The sequence below is a fragment of the Orbicella faveolata genome, unplaced genomic scaffold (assembly GCF_042242905.1).
Source record: "Orbicella faveolata isolate gen_17 unplaced genomic scaffold, um_ofav_v1 contig_46, whole genome shotgun sequence".
NCBI lineage: Eukaryota > Metazoa > Cnidaria > Anthozoa > Scleractinia > Merulinidae > Orbicella > Orbicella faveolata.
This window is the reverse complement of record NW_028301576.1, coordinates 8,891,178-8,919,081: the sequence shown is the minus strand read 5'-3', so window position 1 is coordinate 8,919,081 and position 27,904 is coordinate 8,891,178. Positions and strand designations below refer to the sequence as shown.

The window sequence follows — 27,904 nt, the reverse complement described above, 5'->3', positions numbered from 1 at the left end:
CTTGAAGACGGTGCGAATGCCTTGTTGTTCTAGGCAGCGGCGGAGAGACTCCGAAACTCCTTAGACATAAGGTAAAACGGCGGTGGATTTAAATTCCTCGACGGGCTCTCTTTTTGGGGTTGTTCGTGCCTTTGTGATCTTCTATACAAACGGCGAGGGATATCCGTTATCCGTCTGTACTTGTTTCTAACGGATATCCCTCATCGTTTGTACAGAAGATCACAAAGGCACGAACAACCCCAAGAAGAGAGCCCGTCGCGGCAAAGTCTACATCGGAGAAACAGGGAGATCTATGCAGGAGAGGATCAAAGAACACGACAAGGATATACGACTCGCCCGTACCCAGACCTCCGCCGTTTCTGAACACACCCATGAGACCGGCCACTATCCTATCTGGAATGAGGTCAAGTTTAGTGATCGAGGTCCTCACTGGTACACGCGTAGGGTCAAGGAAGCGATTCACATAAGACTTCACCCTAATAACATCAACAGGGATAGTGGAATTGAAATTCCTGAAGCATGGATGCCCACGGTCAAAAAACCGTCACAACAACAGGAGAACGGTACAACAGCGGACCACTGAGGAAACAGCTACTCGTCAGAACAGTGGAACAATAGGAGGATCGAAATGCACCAATCACAGCCGACATTTGTGATATAAATGATACCGTGCAATCAGTCGACTTTATCACCTGAAGAAGACTAGCAGTAAGCAGTCGAAACGTCGCGATCTACATCTAAAGTGACTACATCGTGTGACAAACGAAAATACACTTTATTAATAATCATATATTTGTTCATATTTTTGTTAATTGCACAACTGCTTAAGTTGTGCATATAACTGCGATGATCATTCATGTCTTGATATCTTTCTGCGCAGTTCAAATATATGATCTTTGATATATTCACTTGCAGATAGAGGTATATGTTAGCTTTAAGTCAGATAGCTATCCACTATTTACAAAATCTCTTGGATAGCAAGAATGCTCTAAAAATGTTTAAATGTTGTTGTTTATAGTGGTCAATGAGCTTAGCCACACCTAGCTACCAAGGAGTTGAACTATAGGGTCCACCGAGAAGCAAATCCAGTTTAGTGGTCAGAGCGGGACTTGAAACCCACCACTCGACCACGCAGGCTCTCGGCAAAAAGACAGTGATTTTCATCGGTCCACTAGGAATGAGATAGTTGTAACTAGCATAAAGGTATTAATAACTTATTAATAAGAAATGATCGTTTTTGTCAGGGTAGTTACGCTGTACAGCTCAATGTAGGTTTTAAGTAGAGCATTTTCATCTCAACTTCAGTGAATAATTGTTGAGTATTTTAAGTACAACTTTTTACCTCTCTTACATATTGCTTTAATAATGATATAACGTTAAATTGTTTGAATTAAAATTCAATGGATGCTTTGATTTTAATTGTACATGGCATTTTACGGTCTGTGCTTGAGGTCTGCTCTACTCGAAATTCATGATAATTGCATCTATAATTTTATGCTTCTATATGTTGATCAAGAAGCTGGTTAAATCAGTCTAGTCCTATATTCCAATTTCTGACGATACATTTTCCTCTGCTGTAATACTAATGATTCTGCAATAGGAGGGTTTCGTTCTCGAGAACTCGTCGCGACAGCTGGTTCACTAACAATAACAGAACTCCTCGTTATAATGACCCTGCCAACACGTCATTGTACGTGTGTTTGTATGTCTGCTTGCGTCACTGTCTGTCTGTCTGTTTGGCTGTCAGTGTGTATGTCTACCTGTGTCACTGTCTGTCCGTTTGGTCTCTCGGCTTGTCTCCTTACCTGTCTATACGTTTGTCTGTTCCCAGTCGTCGATTTCTTCTTCATTGTTCCTCTGCTTCTCCTACGATATCCAAAGGTATTTCCTCGATCTTTGGTGTTTCTTCAACCACACCATACGATTCCCTGCACAACATTCTACCCATGGCTATTCTAAAGTCAGGCATTTGAAACGAATAAATGACTGGATTCAAGAACGAGTTGGCGTAATGCAGTAATTTGCAGAAAAACAAAGCATTATGTGGTAACTTTGAGACTAAACAAAAGCTACAAAAATAGTTGATTATGTTTAACAAGTAGAAGGGTAACCACGTGACCACAAATGTGAGCGTGATGGTCAAAAGCATTCTAGCAACCTTTCTGTCGTTACCCAAAGCACGATTTTGCGATCCAAAATAGAATTTAACTCTGACCCAAATGACTAAATATGATACACACATAAACAACAAGCATGCACTTAATGAGGACGTCATCACATAAAAGAACACGTCAAAGGAAATGACGTGGTATTTGTACAATAGGTGCAGAATGGTAATGATGAAGGAAAGGATCCAGACTATTCCAATCATCAGGAGACATTTGGCGTCTGTCAGGACGTGACGATGACGAAGAGGCCTGCAAAAAGCGTATACACGCTCCAACGCAATCGCTGTCAAAGTGAAAACAGACGCAAAACCGGAAGCTATGTCCACAGCGGTGTAAATGCTTTGATATGTGACATTCTCCAAGTGGTGACTTAAAAGAGCTATGTACATAGGGACTGTGATAGCGCCCACGAGTAAGTCAGCAGCTGCAAGGTTAAGTAGGAAATAGCTCGCACGCATCTGCAAAAGCTTTTTGGAACCAAAAAAGGCCACCATTGTAAGAATGTTCCCTGCAATGATAGCGAAGGCAACCAGTCCAAATCCTACTCCCCAACCAATTGTTTGCGCTGAAGCCATCCTTGGAGGTATCCAAAGTATGCAATCTAAAACAAAATAAACTGAGAAGAATCAATTTCATAAAAATCATTTTAATAAACGTGATTAATAACAGCTGAATTTACAATTAGGTCTAAGATTAGGTTAAAAAATGTCACGCACTGTTATTTCGACAGAACATTTCAAAGCGAGCAAGTGTAAGAGGTGGAAAGCTAGGATAGGGATCAAAATATTTCGTTATAGTGTTTTGAGAACACCCTTTTGAAAACGACAAGGGATTATGTTAAATAGTGTAAAGTCGATTCACGTTCACACAAAAGTTGAAATGATGTGGAAACTAATGTTAAATTCACGGCAGATTTATTCTTTTTTGTAGTATTAGTTATGTCATTTAGCACGAAAGAACGCAAGTTTCAAATCATTTGAGACCTGTGGGCTGCTAAAGATTATGAATGATGCAAGCCTTAATGTTAATGGTATTGTTTTCTCAAACCATTTTAAGTTCAACATTTAATTACGGTTCGGTGACAGGGAAAAATTTTAGAGAAGAGACAGGCATTTTCCTTATTTTCAGCTGCACAAAAAAGCAAAAAAAAAAAATACTAAAAATATGTAATTGAATCTAAAGAACCTTGACAATTAAAAAGACCATTTCTACAGAAATAAAAACCCGTAATATCTTCGAATTCGTCCAAATACATTGTCTTTGTTGTAAACACCAGCCGTAGAGACATGATATTAATTCTAAAACTGTGAGCATAAATGTAAAAGCAGAAGGTCACTGACTGTTCTGTGTGACACTGGTCTATGACAGCAATTTTGTGCTACTCCTATGAAACTGCCGTGTTTACAAAATTTGAAGTTAGTCTCTATCTTGACTTGCAAACACGTCTTTAGGCAAGATAAACAGTAAAAAGGCTTAAAATGTGCTATATTGTTGACAATTCAGTTGACTAAATTACAGTTCCTTCAGAAATGTTCTTTATGTTACCATATATCTTGGGATGACGGCTAATTTATGATTGAAAAAGCCACAGAATGCATCCATCGTTGTTTGTGTGATGGATGAGTACGTCCCAAATCACTGGAATATGGGGGGAAATGCTTTTATCCCGAATGCTATTATCAGTAAACATGGCACTCCAGTTCCTTTTAAAGTGAAAAATAAAAGCAATTTATCTTCAAAAGATCTTTCCATTAACAGTACTTTTGAATATCAATGCCAGTTTTCTGTCAAACGTTGATTAACATTGGTTTGTATGCAAGAGCCCGTAAAGAAGAAAGTACTTTTACAAATATACGTCACCTCGAGGTCTTCCGCCTTTGCTCCGGAGGTATCGCTTGAAAATACGGCTTTTTGGCGAAAGATCTCGACCTGCGAGGGATATATTAATGTGTTTATCGAAGAACAGTGATCTAAGCAGCACCTTGCCGAACGTTTGTGATTACATGCGTTTGCAGTGTTTGCTACCTCATGGGTTGCACCCTACTGGGACGAAAAAAAGTCATTTAATCAGTTGCAGCTTTTTCTAAGGTTTGTTTTAACATTTGGTTGTTGTGTCAATTTTATGTAAGTCTTAATGTAATTATTCGTTATTCAAACCCATCTTTACTTACCCTTAAGGACAAATTTACAAACTTGTAGTAAATATAAAATCGTACAATGTTAAGCAGAGATCTTGAGTTAAATTCTCACTTGAAAACAACGGACATGGCCGCCTTCATTCCCGCTGTTTAAATTCGCGGGAAACGTTCAATCAACTTTACGAAATGTGATTCAATTCCAGCCGGCGTTTTCAATAAAGAATTTGTTTTCTCACACACACACATACACAAAACGAGATGTAAATTTTCAGCAAGTTAAGTTTCCCTCTGGATTTCTTTTATATTTATATTCAGAAGAAAAAACAAGAATAAAGAAAATTCCGGTGGCAGCTGCCTTTTTCGTCTAATAGAGGCAATATATTATGAAAATAAAAATCGATTTGTTTGAAACATTGTTAAGAATGACAATGTGTTGAACTGATCTCAGCCAACAGCGGGCTTTAAATAAAGACAATGATTTTATTACAAAGGGCGGTGTGACGAATTCCCACAGGCACAGGATAACTCAGCGATCGGTTTCAATATTCTCCCTGCACATGTCTAGTACATTATGTGCCCTTCTCGGGGACAAATACCTACAAAGTGAATACGTATGTATTCTGAGGTGGCCAGGTCCTTCTAAAAAGATAAAAATAAAATAAACTAAAACATGATCTTATCTCTCCATAAAAGCCATTTCCTTGAAATCCAAACAGACTGATCAGAAACCCCTTGAGAAAGAGTATTCCAATACACAATACATATCGGCGAAGATTTGATAAGCTCAGAGCAGTTTACAAAGCAACAACAGTCGAAATTCTTAGACAATTCGTATATTAGAGAAACAAAATGTGTAATTTTCAGTGACTAGGATGATTGTTCAAGTCACCCAGTGTCGATCTCTGCTCTTAATATCAGATTAATAAGTAAGCTCAGTTGGCATAATCTACAGTCTGACACCTAGAGAGTCTGGAATACCCGAATTAGCGAAAAGCGAACAACCAGTAGTGGCCAATATTGGCGAATAATGACAAATAGTGGCGACCTGTGGCGACCTGTGGTGATCAGTAGTGAACAGCGAAAGACAGTGGCTAATAGCAGGTAATACTTAGTTAAACCTGAGCACTTCGTTTGGCCTAAATGTGAAAAGAGCTCCGGTTAGCCTAAATAAAATTTTGTGTGGCCTCATCAGGATAACATAGATTCGACAAAGCTTAAATCTCAGTAATTGTAGTATGACTCCCAAGAGTTCATGTAGTTTGTTAAAAAGTCATGTGAATACCAAAAATTTCCAAATAAACGAAATCTGGCGGCTCTTGTATCGTGAATACGAAAAATTCCCCTCCAGTCTAAGCAGTCTAAAAATTGGCTTAAAAACATGAAATATCCAAGCTTTTGTTTATTATATATTCTCGCAGTTCAGATCATCAATGTATTAGCCCGAAGGCGATAGCTTTATATCTACCTTTATCTCTTTCAGTGCTCCTGGTTATACATGAAGGACTTTTCCCTTATTTCAAATGTTTGACTTGATTGTAAATGCTGCTTTTTTATGATTTCAGATTAAAAAAAAAAAAAATTCTTAGGTTTTTGCAACACGTCAATGCCAAGCCAAGTGTTTGAGTGACACGGAAGTGACCCTTGAAGTTTACGAGATGAAAAACTGCAAATTTTTATAGAGAGTCATACGAGTCGTATATAGTGGGTCCTGAACGGTGGGGTACACATCTTATTTCCCAGGAAAGATTTTACCCTTATCTCATTTTACAGCTTATTTCGTGCCCAAATTCCACTTCCATTTCCAATTTTTTGCTTGGGATTCAATGTCCCGGTGACACAAATCCCATTTTCCAGTGGTAAAAAATAAGTAAATCCTTGTTCCCATTTTATCCCTTCAGGCCACTTCATTGTTTATATAAATCAATTATTTTTGTGGGAGAGACAAAGAACGATGCAAGTGCATCTTTGACACAGTGTCTATCACAATCAAAAAGTTTGTTTTTAATTCTGTCAGAGTCCAACAAAAAAAATAAAGAACAAAATATACAGTGCCTACAGGAGATGAAACGAAAAAAACAAACAAACAAAAGGAAAAAAAAAAACAAAAAAAAAAACGGATTTTGAACAAGAAGAGCAACGCCGCTAATAAAACACTAACTTATTTCTACTTTAAGGACGGTGCCTACTTTTGTTAGTGCGCACACGTTCTGCGCATCACGCAAGGCATGGTTTAAGGTGGCCGAACACACTTTTCAAGTGCCTATGCCTAATTCACCATTACTTTTAAACTATTTATGCTTTGGCGCCCGTTTTTTGCAAGAGTCAAGGTTAACCACAGAAGGGTTTATTCTCGCATTTTTGCTAAGGACTATTTTATTTGTTTGTTTATTTATTTATTTATTTATTTGTTTTTTTATTTATTTATTCCTTTATTATTTTCTCGGAGAAATTAGCTATGCAGCTACTCTTGTAAATCCGAGGTGAAATAAAGGTGATGTATGTATGTATGTATGTATGTATGTATGTATGTATGTATGTATGTAAGGTGTGTGCTGTTGCTATGGCAACGGGGCTGGTTAAAAACAAGGCATAAAAAATGGTGTTTGTTTATTTAAAAAAATCCAGTCGGTAGATTTTTTTCATCATTTGCCCGCTACGAATTGACATTAAATCCCTTCTGTCAACACTGATCTAATAAAATTTTGACATAGACGATTTTCGTAATTCGCCGTAAATCGTTTTCACTGCATGTTCTGCATTATTAAAAGTTCCCTATGTCAAAATTCAGATTTTTTGTGATAGATCATTTATGCGGTTTCTGAACTATTTTTTTTGCCAAATTTCTTGAAATTCTAATGACTGAATCGTTAGAAATCGGCAAGTTTCTGCAAAAGCAATCGGTCTCAATTTTTCGAGCAACTGCGCATGCGCTGCGTTTAACTGGGTTCTTTCGGTAACAAAGAAAAAGCTGAGAATTGCTGGGTTTTTTGCATTGTTAGCTTTTCCAACATATCTTTGTAATAAAAGACTAAAGCCATCAATACACTGCGTTCAATAATAGAGAAAAATAGCACAGATAGTGCGGGTGTTGAGTAAACAGAATGATCGCTCTATTGATGGCATGTTTGTATTTCGCAATCCTTCTGCGCGCGCTGAATAGCATCAGCAAAAGCGCGAACGAAAACTGTGTTCGGCCACCTTAAGCGCCACGCGCGCGCTGGGTTGACATTGACGCAGTCAACTACGCTACCAAGTACACGACTAAAGTGAGGGCAAAATTTCCTACTGTGACCAAATAAATTTTAATGTACCTGTACTTAAACCAGGAAGACCAGAGTAGCAGCATATCGTTAACCACTAACTGTGAAAGTCTTCCAGCTGAAAAACCAGCTGTTATCTGTCGAAAATTATACTGAAATCCAACTGTAAACATGTACCTGCAGATGGCCTAGTGCCCGAGCAAAACAAGTGCGAGAAACGCACATGTTTTACTTACTGGGGAGGTGACAGGAAAAAATGTAACAGACACCGTAAAAGTTTTTAAAAAAGATCAATAACTTTAGAAAACGCGTGATTTCTCCTACACTTTATGTTATGAAATGGAAGTGGTAAGCCTATTCAACACGTGATTAGTTTCTGGTTGTGAGCAAAAGGTATTTAGACTGTATTTTAGGTGAGCCAGAGGTAGGCTGTCAGAGACACTAAAAGCGCTGTTGCAACGATTTTGTTATTAAAAACATACCAAGAATGGTTTTTATGTTTCCATTCACCATGTAGTTTTACACTCACTCATCCTCATCGCGCCCATGAGGACTCTTGAGGCCGGACCATGTAGTTTTACTACCATGTAGTTTTAAGATCTATATAAATGTGCTTGCTTTTCTGTATGTAGAGGCAAATTCTAAGGAAATCTGTGAAGAAGTATCTTTTCCTTCTTGTTTCAGAAAAATGCTGATGGCAGCATTTTCGCTGAGATTCAAGGCATAATTATCTCGAAAAAATGCGTGGCTACCCCCATTTTTTCTTTGTGGATTCCAATAGCCCTTACAAAGATCTACTTTTTTCGCGTGGTCCTAACCTGGCGCAAAAAATCCTAGTATATAGTAGGCACCGACCTTAAATCAAAGTAAGTGAAAAATGAAAATTCTCAGCTTGACATTGAAGGGAAGCCAACTTTTATATGCAGGAAATATAAAACAACGATAACCGGTGTACGCAACCTTCTGGATTTCTCCGTGTCTCAATTTCCTTCTCAAAATCTCAATTTCAAAAGCCAGGCAGGATATTCTGAAAAGGTAAACAAAGCAGTCCGCACGTTTATACAAGACATATTACCAGTAAAATCTACTTAATGTTGCAGTATTTAACTGGGAAATTGGTATGTTATAAAATTCCACAACTGACCGTAAATTGGTCAGTCCTTCTTTCTTCCTTAGAACTATCTATTCCCGATCTCGTAAAATTTAGTAAATTTTAACGAAACTTTTTCGATGCGCTCAAAATATTGTCGCGAGTGTCGACTTGGGAGTAATATGAAAGGTTGTTATTGGTTTTACTGAAAAAGAAAATTATAATCTTCCTGCGGAAGCTGCTGTGACACAATAGAAGGTTCAACCAATCTAATGAGGGAGATTTCAATATTTTCCCACTCATCAGCGTGAAATTAATTTCCCTATGTCGAAATTAAACAAATTAAGTTTGCCGTCCGCAAATTCACCACGAGCATTTCGTGCACACAGTTAAAACCTGCGCAATGTTATAGCTTCCGTCTTTTATCTAGCGCTTTTGCGACAAAGCAGTCGGGTCTTCCCTTTGGGTAATTTTCTGCCTCGAACATTTCCTTATTTTCGTGCACATTTGTGTAAATTAATAGAAAGATACATAAGGGCCCCACTGTCAAGGATAACACGTCTTGTGCAAATAGGAAGGTGTGCGCTCTGTCATGACGTTTTAATTTGAACTTGGGGGCTGGGAAAATTAAACGTCACCAACGAATTCAGCCGCAAGACTTATACAAGACTGTCGGTGCGTTTGTACGCTTAAGTCGTGATACCTTAATTCATATTCACCTTTCTAAAGCATTTGTTGTTTCTTATCTGAATGTGACAGATACTTAGAACAGAGTGATATCAGTGGGTTAGTCCAGACTCAAACTTCAGCTTCATTGAAGTAATTCGCAAATTTCTATACCTTGTAAAACTAAAATTGCAAAGTGGCTGACGGTATTTTTCGCAGGTTTAATTTAAAATTTTTTCAGACATGCACACTGTTAGATTTTGGTTGTTTCCTGTAAGAGTATTAGTGTATGTAGATTGTTCAAAGTCCAAAATAAGATTGACAGCTGGTCAATGTATCAAGAAAAAAAAAAATCCATTTGGATAGGGGTCTGTTTTTGTTGTTTTGGTCAGTATTTATTCTCTAGCGTAAAATTCCATTCATAAACAGGTGACGGTATTCTACTAGACAACCGACAGGAGCTCAAAGCTGAATCAAATGAGCCAATATTCGGCAAATCTTACAATTAGCATATCCTTAATGTAAACATCCTGACATGAGATACGAAACATTGAAACCTCAAGCTACGGAGTTCATTATAATTTCTCCATAACAGCGAATTCAAAGAACTGAATTTTACAGAGGTAAGTTTGTTGGAAAGATTTGTAAAATGTAGTTAACCTGATACATGTAGTTTCGTAATACAAAAGACGTAACAACAAACAAAATGAAGATGTAGAAATACATTAAATTCAAAACGTCAAGCTTCGAAAGAATAAGAGGTTTGGTCTGCGTTATATATTTCAAATACAGTATCTTCGTACAATTTCTTAAAATTCCAGATTTCAGAAGGATTCTTAAAGTACATATGTAGATCTAAAGCGAATGTAGAACTGACTTGTCAAATCCTGAATTGAAAATATCATTTCACATTGCTTCACATTAATTTCACACCCATTCATCTTACTTGTTGTCTTACTCAGACTGCTTAAAAAGAAAATGCATTTCTTCTACAACTCATTGCAGTTATCAATTTTAGTAACAGAATTTAATCCTGATTGAAAGTTTGAGTTTAATATTTTTCTTTTCTATCCAACGTGAATGCAAGGTGGATTACTTTGAATAGCCAAAGAAGCACGTCTACTTTGTTAACTTTTGAAAATTAAAAATTGCACAAAGCAACTATTAAATCAATTTTGCAATAAAAGAAAAAATTCTCATTTGAGCGATGTTTCCACACAAGCCATACTAAGCATGGCAAATATATATATTTATTAGCACCAAATGAGCAATGGTTATTTAAATTTTGCGAACTACAGACGTTAGCAGATATAATATTTCTTTACATTGACATAGGTGCATGGTTTGGTTTTATATTTGTCAATATTAGAATCGGCGTTTTCACTTTGCATGCAACAAGAGAATATTGTTTAATTTAGTAGTGTGACTCATGTTTTCATTAAATCCTAAAATTGTGTTGAATTTAAAGACATGTGAAATTTTCAAATGAAGCAACGAGGCTGCTTTCATCGTCAATTTTATCGTTCTCGAGTAACTAGAAGAAAAATATTATGGTAACGCACAATGCTTTATTATGCTCTATGAATAATCAAAACTTACACGTAGCTTACCATGTATAATATTTCATTCCTTGCATGCAATTGGCAAAGTTGAAAAGAGTAGGGGCCTGGGAACGAACTGTTCATCAATTCATTGCTTGAACAGGTAATATTCGCCATCAGATAAAACGCCTTTATAGCGATCATTCAGCCGGTCAATTTCATTATTACTGACCAGTTCAATAGAATGCCAGTACCAATGTTTTCTACAATGTGGCCATTTACAGAGATTTTTTGTTTACGATCAGACGACCAAGACAGGATAATCCAGTAAAAAGATCACATTCGTTATTTCTCAAGAGACTTTTCATCCATATTTTCTTGGATCATTCAATCAATTAATTTTGACGTACTATTTCATTGAAAGACTAGTCTTTCTTTCTATTTATTATATAGTTAACTCCGTGAGCTGGAAAGTTGAACCAAATCCTGCGCTGTGATTGGCTACCCGAGCGGGCAAGATAGAGCTAACTTACCCGCTCGGGATTACGCGCTGTGTCCCGTAAGAAAAATTTTCCAAAGCGCAAGCCGGTTCACCAAAAGCAAAATTGTGCCGTGTAGATATTTTACAAGACAGTTAAAGATTTCCTGTGGTCTCTGTAACAATGTGGTCTGTATCAAACGAGAAAACTGAAAGCGACGTCAACGAACATGAAAACAAAGAAAATGAAAATGTTGACGAGTTTTCGGAATTTTTTTTGCAACAAAAACCAGCAAACACAAAAAGTAAAAACACATTGACATGAAGGCATGGAAGCAGTTTTGTTCACGGGAAAACGAGAATAGGCAACTGTGTGACATGCCTCAGGAAGAACTGTATTTGCTGCTGTGCACATTTTTCAAAACCGTGAAGAAATTAGGCGGCACAGAGTAATTTGACGTCTTTTCTACGAAGTCTTCAACGCTCTTTGAACGAAAGAGATTCAAATGTGAATAATATTGAGGGAGACAACTTCAAACTCTCAAGAGAAGTTTTAAGTGCCAAAAGCCGACAACTTGTTGTAGAACATGGCAAAGCCAGACCACAAGCCACCCATGAGCTGACAGAGATCGAGGAAGACAAGCTTTTCTAGTGTGGTGGGGAATTTGGGACCTCCAATCCGACAACCTTGCAGCGACACAGCTGAGCCGAGCGATAGTTCTTTGAATCGCCCAAAGATCGGCGAAAGCGACGGCTTGATAAAATGAACATGGTTAAACACTTTTTAGAACTTAAGTGCTGAAAATTTAAGCTATTTTAACACATTTTTGAGGTTCAGAAAAACTTTCCGAGTTTGCTGCGAGCGGTTTCTTGCATTTGTTAATTCCATTCAGATGTTAGACATTTACTCTTCAAAAATATAAACAAATCAAATGATTGCATTTTTCAGCATTCATCAGGATAAAGGTGCACACGCCATTGATTTTTGCATGCAACTGGTTTCCCTTTCAGTCCTTGAAGATGAGCATGTACAAAGATCATTTTTTGCGTTTTATTCGGTCAAGAAGGCTGGATATTGGCCTCGTTCTTTTTTGGGGGTGTTTATGAACCGAGACGAAGGCCAATATCATCTTGACCTCGAGCTTGGTCAATAACCAATATCTTGATTTCCGGAAGATTTTATCAATTCTTTCCCATAGTCAGTATTCAGTTAACATCATATTCGGTATTCAGTTTACATTATGTACGACATAAGAGTCGTATTTTATTTTTCATAAAAAAAAAACTAAGCTTCTGAAGCAATTAAGGACTGTCTGCTTTATCACACTGTTTCGTCTAAGCCGATGAATTTATAGCACAATGATGAGAGCAGTCGCCTCATTAAAATGACTCGATGTGCCGGACAAAAGTACCTGGATCACGGATCCCCAATCCCACCTAATCAATGTTGGAAAATGTCACGTATTTTTACAACGAAAAGGGAAAAGTAACCGATTTTCTACTTCGCAAGTGGGGGAAGGGGAGAACTCGATTGGTGTCACAACATTTTTTTTTCGGGATTGCGGTTTCCATTCCCAGAATCTGCGTTTCATGCTATTTGAGTCTATAGTTGGCTGTCGCCGCTGCAACAATCGATGGCTTTTCTCCGGGTTCTCAAGTTTTCCTACTTCCACCAAAAACCAACATACTCAATTTAACGCTAGAACGTTCATAAGATACATAATAAAACTCTAAATCTTCTAAAAGACGGTTAATATTACCAGCAAGTTTGACTGGTTGATCTACGAAATACTCTTCATCAAGGACATCAAGAGTTCTCTGAACACTCAGACTGATTCGATCCGCGCGAAACTTTTTACCTAACTCTTACATGTAGTCATTGCATTGTGTTTTCTAGTTCGGAGGCACCATGAAATTTCTCTCTTGTTTTTATTCTGTTAAACATCTCCAGTTGCCATTCCAACTTCTGACTTGATAACGACGTGAAGTAGCGGCGAACCGTCGTTGCCAAAACGTTTTTTTTTTTTTTAACAGTTTTACAGACGTCAAAAGGAAAACTGGCAATTTCAGTTCCTGTCGAAATATCATACCCTGTTCATTACAAAATTGAGATAGGTGTTACTGTCTTTTGGATTTAGCTGAAAAATAACTCTAGAAAACATAACGCAGAGAACTGACCGCAGTCCGAGGTAATTTAAAATACTGGGAAATAACCTCATAATTTCCTACTGTGCGTGGGAAATTACTACTGAAAAAGCGAATTGGAGTCCTCACGAGCCTAAGGAAACATAATTGACCTTGGCGAGATTTTTATTATCTCTTCTTATGAGCCCAGGAGTTCTGTCCTTTCATTGATCACATTACGTCATGTTGATTCACATAAAGCAAATTCGAAACTGCCCTCTGGCGCTTAATTTCCTAATCTACATGTGGTTATGAGGAAAGCGCTGCTGAGAAAGAGCCGGTGAATCATGTTCGAGGTATAAAAATATTAGAGTTATCGGAGTTCGTGTTTTCGGGGGGGAGGGGGGGATGGAGTTAGGTGAATCCAAAGCAAAATTCTTACTTTTCGAATTATCGAGGTTTGCCAGTTCTTAGGGGTTACAATTATCTGGGTTGTATTGTATTTATGAAATTAAAGGCTGCAGTGTAACGTCTGTGTTGACGACGTGACAAAAAGCGCTAGTCACATGACTTTACCACGTGGGTTCAATTAAACAGAGCTACAAGTAAAAACAGCATATCATTCAAGCTCCAAATACATACGTCTGCCTTGTAGAAGATTTTCATGCTCATAAAACTGACAACTGGACCGGCTGACCTTCGAATTCTTCCACATCACACAGTGAGACAAAGACCCAAGAAAATAGTCAAAGTTAAGTGAACGCCCTTCAATGTGAGTCAAGCTTAATGCTAAGTATTCAAAACTAAAATATTATCCTCGCTGGTATAAAAGGTATTACTTGGCAAAAGTTTGGGGGCGGGGGGAGGTGTAATTTGGATTCGTCCACTAGCGTCGTACATTGAAGCAGACACCCCGCTCTAGCCCACGCCGCCTCCGCCAAAGACATTGAAAGGCGAAGCTATGTTGGTAATTAGCGCGAAGCAGATGCGGAGTAAATACTGGCTAAGAAAGTGGTCGCGTTTATTGATTTTTCGTAGTTTGGAATTAACCAATGCGATGTGAAAAGTCCACTGGTCGGGCCAAACCGAAACAATAAAAGAACCAAGCCAGCAAGTTACAAGTATAATAAAGGCATGGTTTAAGCTAGAAGGCGAGTGAACATGTTTGTTTCTGTAGCCACGGGTTTACGCGGTGCCCATTCCAACTAAAAAATTAAAGATATTTAAAATGTTTCCGGACATGATCACTAAATTTAACGCAATCTCTAATTCTGCTTTGTTGTGACTGACTTCAAGATGTTAGATTAGTAGCATGTTTAATTTTTGTCTTCTAGGCCTACAAATTCACCGAAATTTCCATTAATTTCCTCAAATATAGAAATGACCAAACGTAATGATTTTTTTTGTAAAATTTCAACGGAAAATCTCTTGATTGCTGAAGAACTGGCTCTTTAATAAATATGCTAATCATACGAGGGAACGCCAAGGGCAATGTACTTTAGGAGGCGCTTGCTTGACTAGGAATGACTTTTCTTTCGATAGGCGCGCGGTTAACCACATTTCGGAAAATTGCTTTCTTTTAAATAATTTCCACCCGCTGCTTTCTGTTCACCCGTTTTAATGTTACGATAGAAGATAAAGACTCTCTTGAAAGGTATCAACAATCAATGCCTTTTACGACCATCAACTACCTAAATATCGTTTCTAAACATATATTTCAGTCAGATAAAACAATTGGGATTGAGGCGTCTGCCTTTCTCTCATTCCGCAACCTCATTTACAATCATCCTCATAAAATCAACCTCTAGCTCATTACTACCGCGATCCATTTCCATTATCATTGGTGCAGAATAGGTGGAAAAATTATTGCTGTACATCAGACAATATTTCCGTTCTGAAGGAAGCTACCCATGTCATCTATTGACGAAAACTTTATGAGAAGCTTCGCGTTGTTCTTAAAAAAATGCGGCTCACTATGATTGTTATCTTAGTAAGGCTTTAAATATTCCTGAACTTTTCCGTTTCCTGATAGAAATGACGAAAATAGCTGTGAACTAAAAATGTTTCAAAGGATTATTTCTTTCTCCAGCATGGGCAGGTGGTCTTTTCCGTAGACCTAATTTGTCAAAAACTAATAACAAAAATCCACATCGGATAAAAATAATAAATAATTAAGGTGTACCTTGACTTCAAGGTGTATAATCATGGCAAATATTAATCACTCCTCTTTCTTCTTCTATCCTTTTTTTTGGGCGTATATACTTATCGCGGATCTTCGAAAATAGCCGGGTTATCTTATACAGACAAAATGAATTGAAGATGAAGCCTGTTTACTCAATATTTAATTTCCCAAACAGTCTTTCCGAGCTCATATTAATAGTTTTTAGTACCGCTGTGCTTCTGCTAATGTTGTGAATAAAATCCAAAGTTTTTCCGATTCTATGATTGGAGAGTAAAATTAACCCAGCGGGAAAAAACTACATGAAAATGTACAATTTGTAAATGGTGTCTTTGAGCGCCCAGGGGAAAGCACGGAAAGATAAAATGTGGTTCCGCTTTGAACAATGGTGTTTACAAAAAAGCTTTTTACATTTTTTATTTTCTTTGACTCCAAAGCAATTTTATGTAAAGACTAACACCCTATTGTTGACTAAACGCGAACGGCTCTGCAGCGACGTTCATATGGTTAGGTCAGAAGATATTCTACAGGTAAAGTTTCATTTCTATCAAATTCCTAGAGATTGAAGGGGCAACATCAAATTAACGTTTTAGGAGCGTTGTCTTTGCCTGAAGACTTTGCCTGAAAACACAAGCTGGTGAGAATGTTTTTTTTTTTTTTTTTTTTCATACAATTTGTTCGCTTCATTACTCTCCCTAGTATAAAACTAACATTGTTCCTTGGGTGAGACGCGTTCCCAAAATTGAAAATAAAGTAGTTTTTTTTTAGGCGATATTATCCAATACACAGAGTTTCCAACTTGTACAAAGATATTTTCTTCTTTTTAGAATTTTGACTTTATTTTAAATACCGTTACTTCAAAAATAACAACTTATTTACGAAAGGTCGAGAAAAAGGTTTTGAAGGACTAGATTAGCGTTGATTGTGTATTAGTTTGAGGATGTTAGTTTCAAGAAATGAAGATTTCAGCTAATGAATAAGGCTGCGAAGTTGTCGTGCTAGTTTCCCAAAGTTTCCTTGATGAATTTCAGTACAAGCTATACATCTGGAATATGTTTTAAGCAATTGTAAAGGCGGGAAATTATTGACATTAAGATTTGATATTTGTACATATTGTGTCCAGGAAAATGAAGATAGAAGATCATAATGTAACATTCAAATGGTCATTGATAAGATCAAAGGAAATTATTTTCTAAAGCGACATTTGAGAAACGAAGCCATACATCAGGCTCAACAGTTTTTTAGATAAATCTCTTCCTATTATATTAATAAGCACATACAATCAATGGACATACACATGAAATTGTCATATCATTATTTCTTGTATACATTAGTTATTGCTTAATAGCGTTTTCTTATTGACGTGTGCAAACATTTCAAATAGCATGTTTAGTCATATTTTTCAAGGTGATTGAATTTCGACGTTTAGTCAAGTCGAAAACCGTGAAAGCGTTTTGTTTCCTTTCTCGAAAAAAACTGGACCTAAGCGTTCTTGTGGTTCTCCTTAGCCATAGATTGAAAGAAACTTTAAAATATTTATTTATTTATTTATTCATTTATTGTTTTCTTCTCATTTTTTTTCGATTTCGGATTTATTTTGTTATCATTTGTGAGCTCTCAATTCAACTCTCTTTGATTCACTTGCGTGTCCACAGTTACTTGTTGTAGTCCTAACTTAAAAAGTTCCTCTTTTGCGAGGGTGGTGACGGTGGTTGCGATAGTGGTAGTTGAGAGAGGAGAGGTTGTTTTACCTTGTTTTATCTCACGTTTGCTACAAATAGACTCCCCTGAAATAGTGTAATAAATTAGAAATGGTGAATTAAGTTGTGAAACCCTCATTAAATTATCGATGGTGCATATTCGATGCATAAACACGCTGTCAGGCGATCGCCAGATTTTTTTTTTTTTTTGGGGGGGGGGGGGGGGGGAGGGGGACATTTTATTAAGGAAATATACAGATTTCCAGTTGCCACCAATAGCGGACCAAATCCTGCTCATCAAATGCACTGAGCCCTGCTTAGAAACGAAAGCATCTTAAATTTCCTCATTGCATTGCTAACATGACTTCGTGCGTTTTTGCGTTATTTTTGTCTTGTACAATAACTTTGAATAATGACTAAACAGCATCTGGTTGCCGAGTGGTTCGATTATGATTTACCAAAATGATTTAACCCTAACAGATTAAAGAAGCAATCCTTCTGCCGTTATTTTCATGACACAAGGTGATTCGCATTTATTAATAAAACTGCCTCAGCGTTTAAATATAAATGAGTATACGCCTTACCATCCGCTTCTTAAAGACAAACTATTGCTTCTATGAAATTGCATCTTTGAAATGCCATGAATTACACCTTTGGATATTGATCAATGTGGTGTCCCCAGGGACTAAGTCGGTTTATACTCTGTTTCCTACTTCTAACGGTAAACTTAAGTAGCGGGCTAGATATCTCAATTGTTTACCAGATCAATACCTCCAAAGAAAGAATAGTCTTCAAGTATAATTACTGTTTCATTGTCTACCCAACGTTCTGATAGTGATCACAATGAAAGGAAAATGGTTTCGATGTTCGACAATCCTCTTTGTTATGTACGTTGTTCACTTTTTTTTGGCTTGGCCGTCCACTAAACACGCGCAATAGGAATTGAAGTGTGTTCAATACAAAACTGGTCCTGCTGGTCGCCATAAATTGTGCACCTTTCTACGGTTTTCACAAATTGGTTCTTGACTAATTTTTTGGGCTGACTGATGAACGCTGATATCTATTAAGCGATGACATATATGCCTATGGATATCTTAGCCTATATGCACAGAGGAAAACTGTGAAGACCATGTTAGTTTTAGCTATAAATACGTTTCATTATTGTAGGTCTAAAGATGTTTATTTAATGATATTTCTTACTCAGCAATTCAGGAGAAATTTAACAAACCTCATTTGAGATGGATGTAATATGTTCTACGGATAAACTTCAGAGGTTTCCTTAGTTCCCACCCAAAGAAATCTTTCTCGAGCTGAGATGTTTGTCACCAGATGGCAAGTTTAGGGCAAACACAGATTACTGCAGCGTAGACTGACTTCACCGCCGTGGAAATTCTCCGCTTTTTGTATAAAATTATTCACGACTGCTGAAATTTGCATCCAGGACTCGCCGCTTTAGATGAAAGTGCACCGACCGTCAAACGGTAAGAAAAAAGGAAAAGAAAACTATGTGTTCGGAAATCGGAGATTTTAAGCCGTTGTTTGATACATTCGAGCGCGAAGGAAAATTTCATCCCTGCACTTTAGCGAAAAATTGTATTCCCTTTTTCTCATAAATGGTAAGTGAGTCAATGTAGCTTGTTTACAGTATGTATATATTCAGTCTAAGAGCCTCTTGACTTAATCCGTTTTTACTCGGGCTTCTGTAGGAAAGCCCGAGTCTTAAAATGCAAGCGTTTTTGTCGCCAAAAGGGGGGGTCATGGTCCCAGGCGTTCCATGCGTAGACCGTGCAAACTGGGGACGAGAAACGCGACATTGCTCGCTCTTCGTGACAGACTGCGCTGTTTTGCGAAGAACGTTTTAGCAAGAATCGCGCCTTATACGTTCATCTCACGTACAAAGATGTCGATCGTTTTCGGAAAGGGTCGGTGCACGAATTATATTGCTTGAAAGCCAGCCACGTAAGCAAAGTTCACGCCCGAAACGTTCTCGTGAGATGACAACTGAGCTGATCGCGGTATGAGTTCAAACTACGAAAACACTGACGAAAAACAGGCAGTCAATGACGGCATGTGGCTACTGCTGTTATTATTTAGAACACTACAGTAAAACAAATCATATTGCAATAAAACGAGCTAAATACGAAAACGTTTTGGACTTCGTAGCTCATTAAAAACATGCGACTTGTTTCTTGCACCGCGCAAAATATGTCGATCCCTAAAGTTGTAAAGATAAGACTTTCGGGAACTTGAATTAAATATTTTACCTCCAAGTTTAGTTGGCTTTCTAGTAGGGTGCAGGAAAAAAAAAATAACGTGTGATTTTGGAGGCAAATTGTGCGGGAAAATTAAACCTTCGATTGTGCGGGAAATTGTGCGGGATTATTGACGAACCAATGTTCTTGCCAAGTCCTAAGGAAAATCTGCATTGACGATCGTTTAGCCAGTTATTTCACTAGTAGTTCAAATATATTCAGCAGTCTTAACAATCGCCAATTCTTTTAGAAAACTGTGCCTGACTGCTAAAGAAAATCATGTTGCGTGACATGAACTAGACGAGTATGAAACCAAAATAAATAGCACAACAGAATGCCGCATCTTCTCTTACAAATGAATTCCTTTTTACAAGAACTCCTGCCTTGACTCAATAAAAATATGTAGCTTGAATATTTCTTCATAAACTGCGTTAAGGGTCGCAAATTCTCGGAAGTTATCCGCAAAAAACATAACTTGAAAGTTTATGCAAATTAAGTGTAATGCAATTTGCGCCTTGTCCTAGGACTGTTGTTTTCCCGAAGGAGCTTACCTATTCGCCCTCCAAAGGAGATGAAACTCTTGAAAAGGGTTTAAGATCGCAACACGGCAAAGTTGTTCAGCTGCACAATTCACTCGGATCGCCACGACCAGTAAACGAACTTCGCATAATTTCTGCTAGCATGTACAATGTAATCGCCATAAGTTGTAAAAAGACCTTTAAAATTCTTTGCCAACAAGTTCTCCATCAATGCGTAGACAGCTGTGCTTGATTCTTGAACCAAAGTGGTTTAAACTCACAACTTGCGATAGGATGAGGAGGATACTCAACGAAGCAACTTGAATAGTAAATATCTAAGCGGAAATCTTGTGCTAAAATATCCTGATTCTTTAATTTGTTTTTATTGTGTCCAATACGCGTTTTCGTAAAGTATGATTTGATTCTGTCGTACGAAGCCCGATTAAACGCTCTTAGAGCGTCTAGTTTGTCGGTTAAAAGCAACGGTATCCTGCCAAATTAATATTAAGAATCTGTTTTCGTCTATTATGTAAGGGTAAATACTAATGTATTCATTCAGCAATCGATAATTCAAATTTTTTTTCAACCCACGAGTTTACCCCGCGGGTATTTATATGTCGAAGCGAAAACGAAATACAAAACTTAACTAACATCAATTAGAATTCTTCAAGGTAAAAAAGGAAGCTCTTCCACATTGCTAAATTGAAGCTGAATCGAAATTGTACGTGTTTTGTTATTACTATGTTTATTAAGATTTTTTGATGGAATCGAAAAGACTAGAAATGAAATCAGTAAAGTGTGAATTAGACTATTACAAGGAAATTTCAGTGGCTGATTATTAGCTTCGGATATTAAGAGGAAAATAAAGAGTATAATAAAGAAAGAAAGAATCAAATTTGAACATGTCTACCTGGGATTCAAGACTACTTTTTAAAGCCGTAGCTTACCTGTTAGTTTCTCCGCAAACCGTTTGCTAACATTACCCACTGGAATTGAAAGTCGTCAGTCTGCTTCGCACGGCGGTTTATCGACTCGTTAAAACGCTACACCCAGCGGTTCTATTTATTGGCCAGTCAGTTGATATATCATTTCAAGAAAGCTAAATCCAACTAATTATTAATCTTAAGCCTGTTCTCTGTTTAAACAAATCAGCATCAGACGGATGCTTACATATGGGTTGATCAAACAACTAAAATTGATATCCTTCACTAAACTATTATTACATTCTTCAAATCCCCTAAGGCTGTCATATTTTCACTATGTTTGATTTCCTTCTTGTCGACATCTCGAGGGATCTAGAGGGATTTCTTCCAACTTGGTTCCTTCCAACTGTTGTTTTGGTTAAGGCAGCTCCTTGAAATTTTGGAAAACGATTCAATATAAAGAAACAAAAAACAAAACGCTTTGTAGCTCTTTCAAATAGCCCGTGCGAGATTAATTATGCTAAAACGAAGTAATATCTAATCCACACAAAATTGAAATTTATTAACAATGATCCATTGTAATGACAGAGCGGTAGCCTTTTGATGTGACAGCTCATCCATACATAGATGCATACTTGCTTTCCTTTCGAATTATGTTTTGGCTTTGTATTCTAAAAGCCGTGAAGTGATTTAATTAAATTTTTACTTCAGTAACAAAACAAATTGCTACTTACTAGCCTGAGGGACTAATCAGTCAAAATATCAGCAATGACTCCTGATTATTTCCAAAATGAAGTTTATTTTATTCAAAAAAAAAAATAAAAAATAAAAATTGAAACCATTTAATAATAATAATAATAATAATAATAATAATAATAATGATGATGATAATGATAAAAATAAAAATAATCTTTGTAAGTAGCATCTGTTCATTTGGTAACACAATATTTAAACGATGCCCCTCGCAGACATCTAAAATTGCAAACACTCTCCAAGCTAAGTTTTTACTTCTCAATTAGTCTTTTAGTGTGTATTGACATGATCAAAAGTGAAAATGATATAGAACTTGAATAGCCTACCTAAAATTTCGTGCGAGAAGCACCGAAAAAGAGCAAGGAAACAATGGGAAGTCACTTGTAATATTTCGGGTCACAAATATAGGTACAAAGCTAACTCATGACAATTCAACTAGCATTACCCGTCAAGTCATTGCAAGTCCCGAGAAAATATAGACAGCTACCACGCATAACAGCGCTTCACATTTGAAGCAAATGCTAATAAATTGATGCTAATAAATTCTGCTCTCAATTCAGTAAGTGGGCTTCCTCTGCACTTTTGTTACAAATTTATATCTTTTTTGTTAAAACAATGACGTAACACCCCGGGAGTGAATAAGAAATTTAAAGCTCACAGGTCCACCAGTTATACTGATCAGTTCTGGCCGAGGGACAATTTAATGGACTAAGTTGAAAACAGTAAAACTGGCAAGTCCAAGATGTAATTAACTCGGACACATAAAATCGTGGACAGCTGCATACTAATGTATTAGTGTTCTTTGGATGCCTTTTACAATAACAGAAAGATGTAAATAATTTAAAAGTCAGGTTTTCGACACACGTCTCCAAAATGAAAGAAAAAGTTCGTTTCCCGACCAGGATTCGAACCCGCGTCTCCCCGCATACTAGTAGGGCGTGATATCCACTACACCAAGAGGCCACCACGCTGGATACGTGGCAATTCAGTGATGCGAGTAGATAGAACGTGGCCAATCCAAGGGATGGTGTAGTCGATATCGCGCCCGACTAGTATGCAGGGAGACGCGGGTTCGAATCTTACTCGTAACATGAAGTGGTTTTTTTTTTTTTTTTTTTTTTTTTCTATTTCAGAGACGTGTGTCTAAAGCCTGACTTTTAATTAAGTAATTTACATCTTTCTGTTATTGTTACTAAGGCTTTCCTGGCTCAAATATATAGTTTCTCTTCTAGCACTTGTAACCTTTTATAAAGAAATGTGTTACGGGTGAATGCTATGGAAGAAGCTATTAACCAAAGATATTTACATTTACATAACCCAGCTAATTCCTTTTCACTCCAATAATGCCAGAACTAATTATTTTTCAAAGTGTTAGCGCTTTTAGCTAGTGTCAGTTTGGTCGTCAAAAGACAATGGCTTAAGCTTGGCCATTGTAAACATGCTACCAATTAAGGCATTCTCATGTCTGAATTTACGTCTACGAAAGACAAACTTTAAAATTTTAGGAAGGCAAAGTTGTTTACTTAACTCTTCTTTGTCGTATGGTTTTGGTCATTGCTGTCATGTTGTGTTTTGCATATCTGACATATAGTGATAAAGTTGTAAAATATGCATGTATTGAGGAAATCGAGTCTCCATTATTCAAAGCGTGACAGGCAATTTAACTTTTAAATTCTCGAAGTAAACCCGTGGCTGTGTGTCTCCGAGGATCATCTTATAAAGCAAATCATGGTGAGTTCACAAGAATGATTAGCATCCGAATGAAAAGTTACAAAAATTGAAATAGAGAAAGATTCTACCATAATCACAGTAAATTGTAGACCATTACAATCATATTCTTCAGGAACTGTTACTGATTCACTTATTGACTGAGCAAATGGCGCTTCACGAAGAAGAATGAAATTAGTAGCAAGAGTTCAAGAAGACCGAACTCGACGAGAAACACGTTCATGTACGTTGGGGCTGAATACAAACGAAATTTACCCGAGATTGAATGACCGAGTGAAAAAAGTCAGCAGACTGCAAGCTATTGTTTGCTTTTCCTGTGCGTCAGTTTCAATAATATTCTCTAGTCTCGTCTTAGGCCTATCCGAGCGTTCATGAGAACTACAACTGCAATGCTAAGAACGTGGACAACCTCATAAATGGTGACAAAATTTAGTCCACATAGCGAGAACTGACAAATTTATCAAATCCGGTGACTGTTTATTTGTTGAAAAATAACAAGCTACGCCAAAGAGACCCTCGACTCGAATGCCACCAGAAAGTAATTAAAGTAGCAATGACTGTCGTACGTGCCTATTGGTTAACATGGCAACACAAGTCTAATTTTGTTTCTTTGGCGCTTTTTGATACTTAGCACGCTTTTTTTGAATGGTAAGCCGCAGAATGCTAAATTACATGTGCATCAGGGGTGCTTGCTCATTAAATTTAATTGACCGGGACGTTGGTTTGAAAGCGAAATTGGAATATACACCCTCAAAACACTTCAAGAAGAGACCTAAAGATACCATATGGATGAATATCAGTGACGTTTTCGAATTCCCTAGTCTCAAATGCGCTGATATCATTTTGCCCTAATGATTTAAATGCTTGTTCTTGTTACAGCGCTCAAACAAAAAAGCATTCATGTCAATTTAGAACTTTGCTTATGTTAATACAACATCCTATTAAGCTGGCAAACTTTTTTTTTTTTTTTTTTTTGCCTTCGTCATGTGTGTCAAAGTAATCAATGCAAACAGTTTGACATAAATGTACGTGGTTTTATAAAGACCGACACGCATAATTAAAATATCTCAAACGTTGCATCTCTATTCAAACCATTTTGTTTCCGTTTACAATTGTGCCAGGGTGTCACTGTGGCAGAAGGTAAGGGATAATTCCCACTGAGATGTTTTTGTTTCCCTGCGTTCAGCTTATGATATTATAGCATTTAGATAATACTAACTTTTATCTTTTTTTTCTTCTAAGTTACGTTTTTAACTTTTCATCTGCAAAACGACCATAGTTTTCTATCGAATTTGCCTTTCTTGGTCGATTTTTTTTATCTCTATTATAACAGGGTTCTCTCGATCGCGGCGACTTTTATCCAGCACCAGTTCAGTAAAATCCACAGGCGGCGAAGAAGTAAAAACTGAATTACATTTAGTTCAAGCGAATGAAAAAAATTCTCTGTACAAGAGTATAGCTTTGGAGGTTTTGTAGACGTATGATTTAGATTTCGCTGAATGGTATACAAATCACAGAACAGATAAGAGTAGCATTTAAGCTATTGACAAATACGTATTATGTTTGAAAGCAGTTGAAGTCGTCGACGGGTCCTGGACTTACTGTGCACACTAGAAACGTGAGAAAAAACAATTTATCGTTTAAACTGAAATTACGCCCTCTTATTTGTCTGCTTGTTTTCTTCCTCAGTTCCCCTCCAAAATAAATCCATCACAATGAACAACTCTTCCTCGCAACAACAAGGAGGTCACCAGGCGCCACATATGAAGTTTGCAGCATTAATAGCATGGAGTTCGGCGCTTGGAATTGTCGATGTCGTCATCCTTATTGGGAATGTTCTCACGCTCATCGTCTTCTCCACTAACAAGAAGCTACTGCGCACGCGTGCTAACTACTTCTTGATAAACCTAGCCCTAGCAGATATGATGGTTGGAACATTTGCCATTCCCATGTATCTTTACCACTTGATTGTCGCCTGGTATAAAGGCGATAGCGTTTGGAAACAATACAGTTATAAGATTTACACAGTGGTTGATGTTTTCGTCGGATGTGCTTCAATATTTACACTGACTGTTATCGCCCTTGAGCGAGCCTTCTCGGTTTGCTTGCCCCATATTCACCGTCATGTCAAGAACAGAGTGTACTACATGCTTCTCGGCTTGATATGGTTGGTGTCCATTCTAGTGTCTTGTCTACGATTTCTTTATGAAGAGCAGCTCCTTTCATTGCAGTTTTTCTTCTACTTTTTGTTGGTTTCCTTCGCCATCGCACTATCAATCATCTGCATCTCATACGTGGTGATATGGTTTAGAATGAAGTTCCGCTTTGCCAGGAGAGACAGCATTAGGCGGTCAGGAGAGCAGGACAAACGGCTTGCTGTGATGCTGTTTACAGTGACTGTAGTGTTTGTGTTCACGTGGATGCCGTTTCAAATCATAAACATAGTGACATTTTTCTGTAAACCTTGTCAGAAAATGCCCAATGAGGTGGCATATTTTACAAAATTCTTGCATTATGGGAACTCTTGTGTCAATCCTATCATTTACTCGTTTTTGGTACCGGAGTTTAAAAGAACGGTAATCAAAATTTTAAGGAAACTAAGAACGAAAAAATCCTAGTATGGCAGATTTTGAATTTATGGATTGAACGCAGTTCGCCCATCGATAAAATGATACACGTATTGAAGGCTCACGCTTGTCTGTTTCAACTCTCTCTCTCTCTCTCTCTCTCTCTCTCTCTCTCTCTCTCTCTCTCTCTCTCTCTCTCTCTCTCTCTCTCTCTCTCTCTCTCTCTCTCTCTCTCCTTTTGACCGTGAGAGAGAAAGAACCATTCATTTCCTAAGAAATGAAGTGGACGAATTAGTTAAAACCAAAATGTCTTAATTAAGGTGGAAATTCATTTAGTCATTAGACCACCACGTTTAACTCTCAGCGTTTACTCATCAACCGATCAATGACTTTCTTTACATCCAATAATTCGCTTTCAATCCGGTTATTTTCTTCGAACCTATTGGTTCGAAATTGTTGTGAAGTTAATAATCGAAAGCAGAGGCACAAAGCTCGAGGCTTTAAAAGTCGCACTCTCACTTACTTCCGTACTCATAAGGTCCTCAATGTCATGCGTGTACATGTGCAGGTCGTTAATTTAACGGTTGTTTTATTTCCTTTTTTAGCATTTATGTATGTAGGTATGTATGTAAGTCTGATTTTTTTGTTTGTTTGCTTTGTTTATTTTTGTTTTCTTTGTTTGTTTGCTTGTTTGTTTTGTTTGTATTCTTTTTTCCGCATGACGTCCTTTTCTTGGGGATTGTTTGTGCTTCTGTTTTGTTATGTAATAACACTGTACATATGGATCAGTTTTTAGCTAACTTGAGCACAATGATGAGCTGCATAATGTGAATCCTTGGATTTCAAGCTTTGCCTATTACTAATGTTTAGACAATTAAAAGTAGACCGTTAAAATTTCATTTAACGCCCAAAATACTTATTTACCTTTTAGCTCCTCAACTAAAGACTTTTCCAAAATAGCTTTAGAAGTACACTTTTGAGAGCAAATGCCGAAAGTATTTAAAAAAAAATTGTAAAAAAACAAAACAAAACAATGACTACAACGACAGCCGTTACTGATAATAGATACCACTATCGTATCAGCTAAAAGCGATAGGAAATGGCTATGAAATCAGAAAGTCGAGGTTCGCCACTGATTTTACGATAATTCTGGTCAGAATGTTTTATCTCGTGGCAACCTGAAAACAAATAATTTTCAGGTTAAGGAGGTTCAAAACAGTTTCCGGTATTGTGAAGCTCTTCTATTTTGATAGATTGACTGCCACTCTCTTTCATTTTCTTTCAAATGTCCAATCATTGGTGAACAAGGTGTAGCCATTTTCACGATCATTTTACGGTATAAGGTGATGACAATACATTTAGTTTTTGCTTTAAGGGCTTCTGATCTACCTCCGAAAACGAGTACAGAGGCCCCAGTTTTCATTATCGGTTGTAATTAGCAGATCAAGATTCAACTGTCTCGCTAAATTTGCTAAAAACAATTGTGGGAGCGGATTTTGTTTTTAACTAATGGGGGGAGCATTGAACCATCAAAGCGAGAAGAGTGGACTTATGCTGGAAACCGTAATTATAGTCACCTTAAAACTAGACTTTACTCTGCACTCAGTACACTACTGTCAGTTGCTTATGGACTTATAAATGACACTTACCGTCAGGCGTATTAGAATAGGGTCCCGTATTATGGGTAATTGTTATAGGCACCTATTAGGACAGGTCAATTAGCGCGTTTAAAGAATAGGGTCATTTATAACCTCTCTAGGTCTTTGCAAATACAATGCAAGAAATAAACCTGTTAGCTTGAGATTACATTACACGTTAA

At 37.3% G+C, this 27,904-nt stretch overlaps 2 protein-coding genes across 5 annotated transcripts; one reads left to right on the top strand and one right to left on the bottom strand.

Moving 5' to 3' along the window:
- Nucleotides 1–754: 754 nt before the first annotated feature.
- LOC110046214 (adenosine receptor A1-like) lies at nucleotides 755–21,512 on the bottom strand. Its single transcript, XM_089277700.1, has 2 exons — nucleotides 21,062–21,512; nucleotides 755–2,769 (listed from the first exon to the last, which is right to left on the bottom strand). The coding sequence occupies exon 2, from the start codon at nucleotides 2,741–2,743 to the stop codon at nucleotides 1,847–1,849; it is 897 nt and encodes a 298-aa protein (XP_089133826.1). The 5' UTR covers nucleotides 2,744–2,769; nucleotides 21,062–21,512; the 3' UTR covers nucleotides 755–1,846.
- Nucleotides 4,006–27,904, top strand: LOC110046210 (adenosine receptor A3-like). 4 transcript variants are annotated; one of them, XM_089277698.1, is made up of 2 exons: nucleotides 4,006–4,256; nucleotides 25,208–27,904. In XM_089277698.1, the coding sequence occupies exon 2, from the start codon at nucleotides 25,234–25,236 to the stop codon at nucleotides 26,134–26,136; it is 903 nt and encodes a 300-aa protein (XP_089133824.1). In that variant the 5' UTR covers nucleotides 4,006–4,256; nucleotides 25,208–25,233; the 3' UTR covers nucleotides 26,137–27,904. The 4 variants fall into 4 exon arrangements, with proteins under 4 accessions (XP_089133824.1, XP_089133823.1, XP_089133825.1 ...); XM_089277697.1 differs by lacking the exon at nucleotides 4,006–4,256 and adding an exon at nucleotides 9,871–9,945; XM_089277699.1 differs by lacking the exon at nucleotides 4,006–4,256 and adding an exon at nucleotides 16,109–16,174.

Coding starts and splice junctions, on each gene's coding strand:
- LOC110046214 (XM_089277700.1), bottom strand. CDS start 2,743: ATGGCTTCAGCGCAAACAATTGGTTGGGGAGTAGGATTTGGACTGGTT.
- LOC110046210 (XM_089277698.1), top strand. CDS start 25,234: ATGAACAACTCTTCCTCGCAACAACAAGGAGGTCACCAGGCGCCACAT.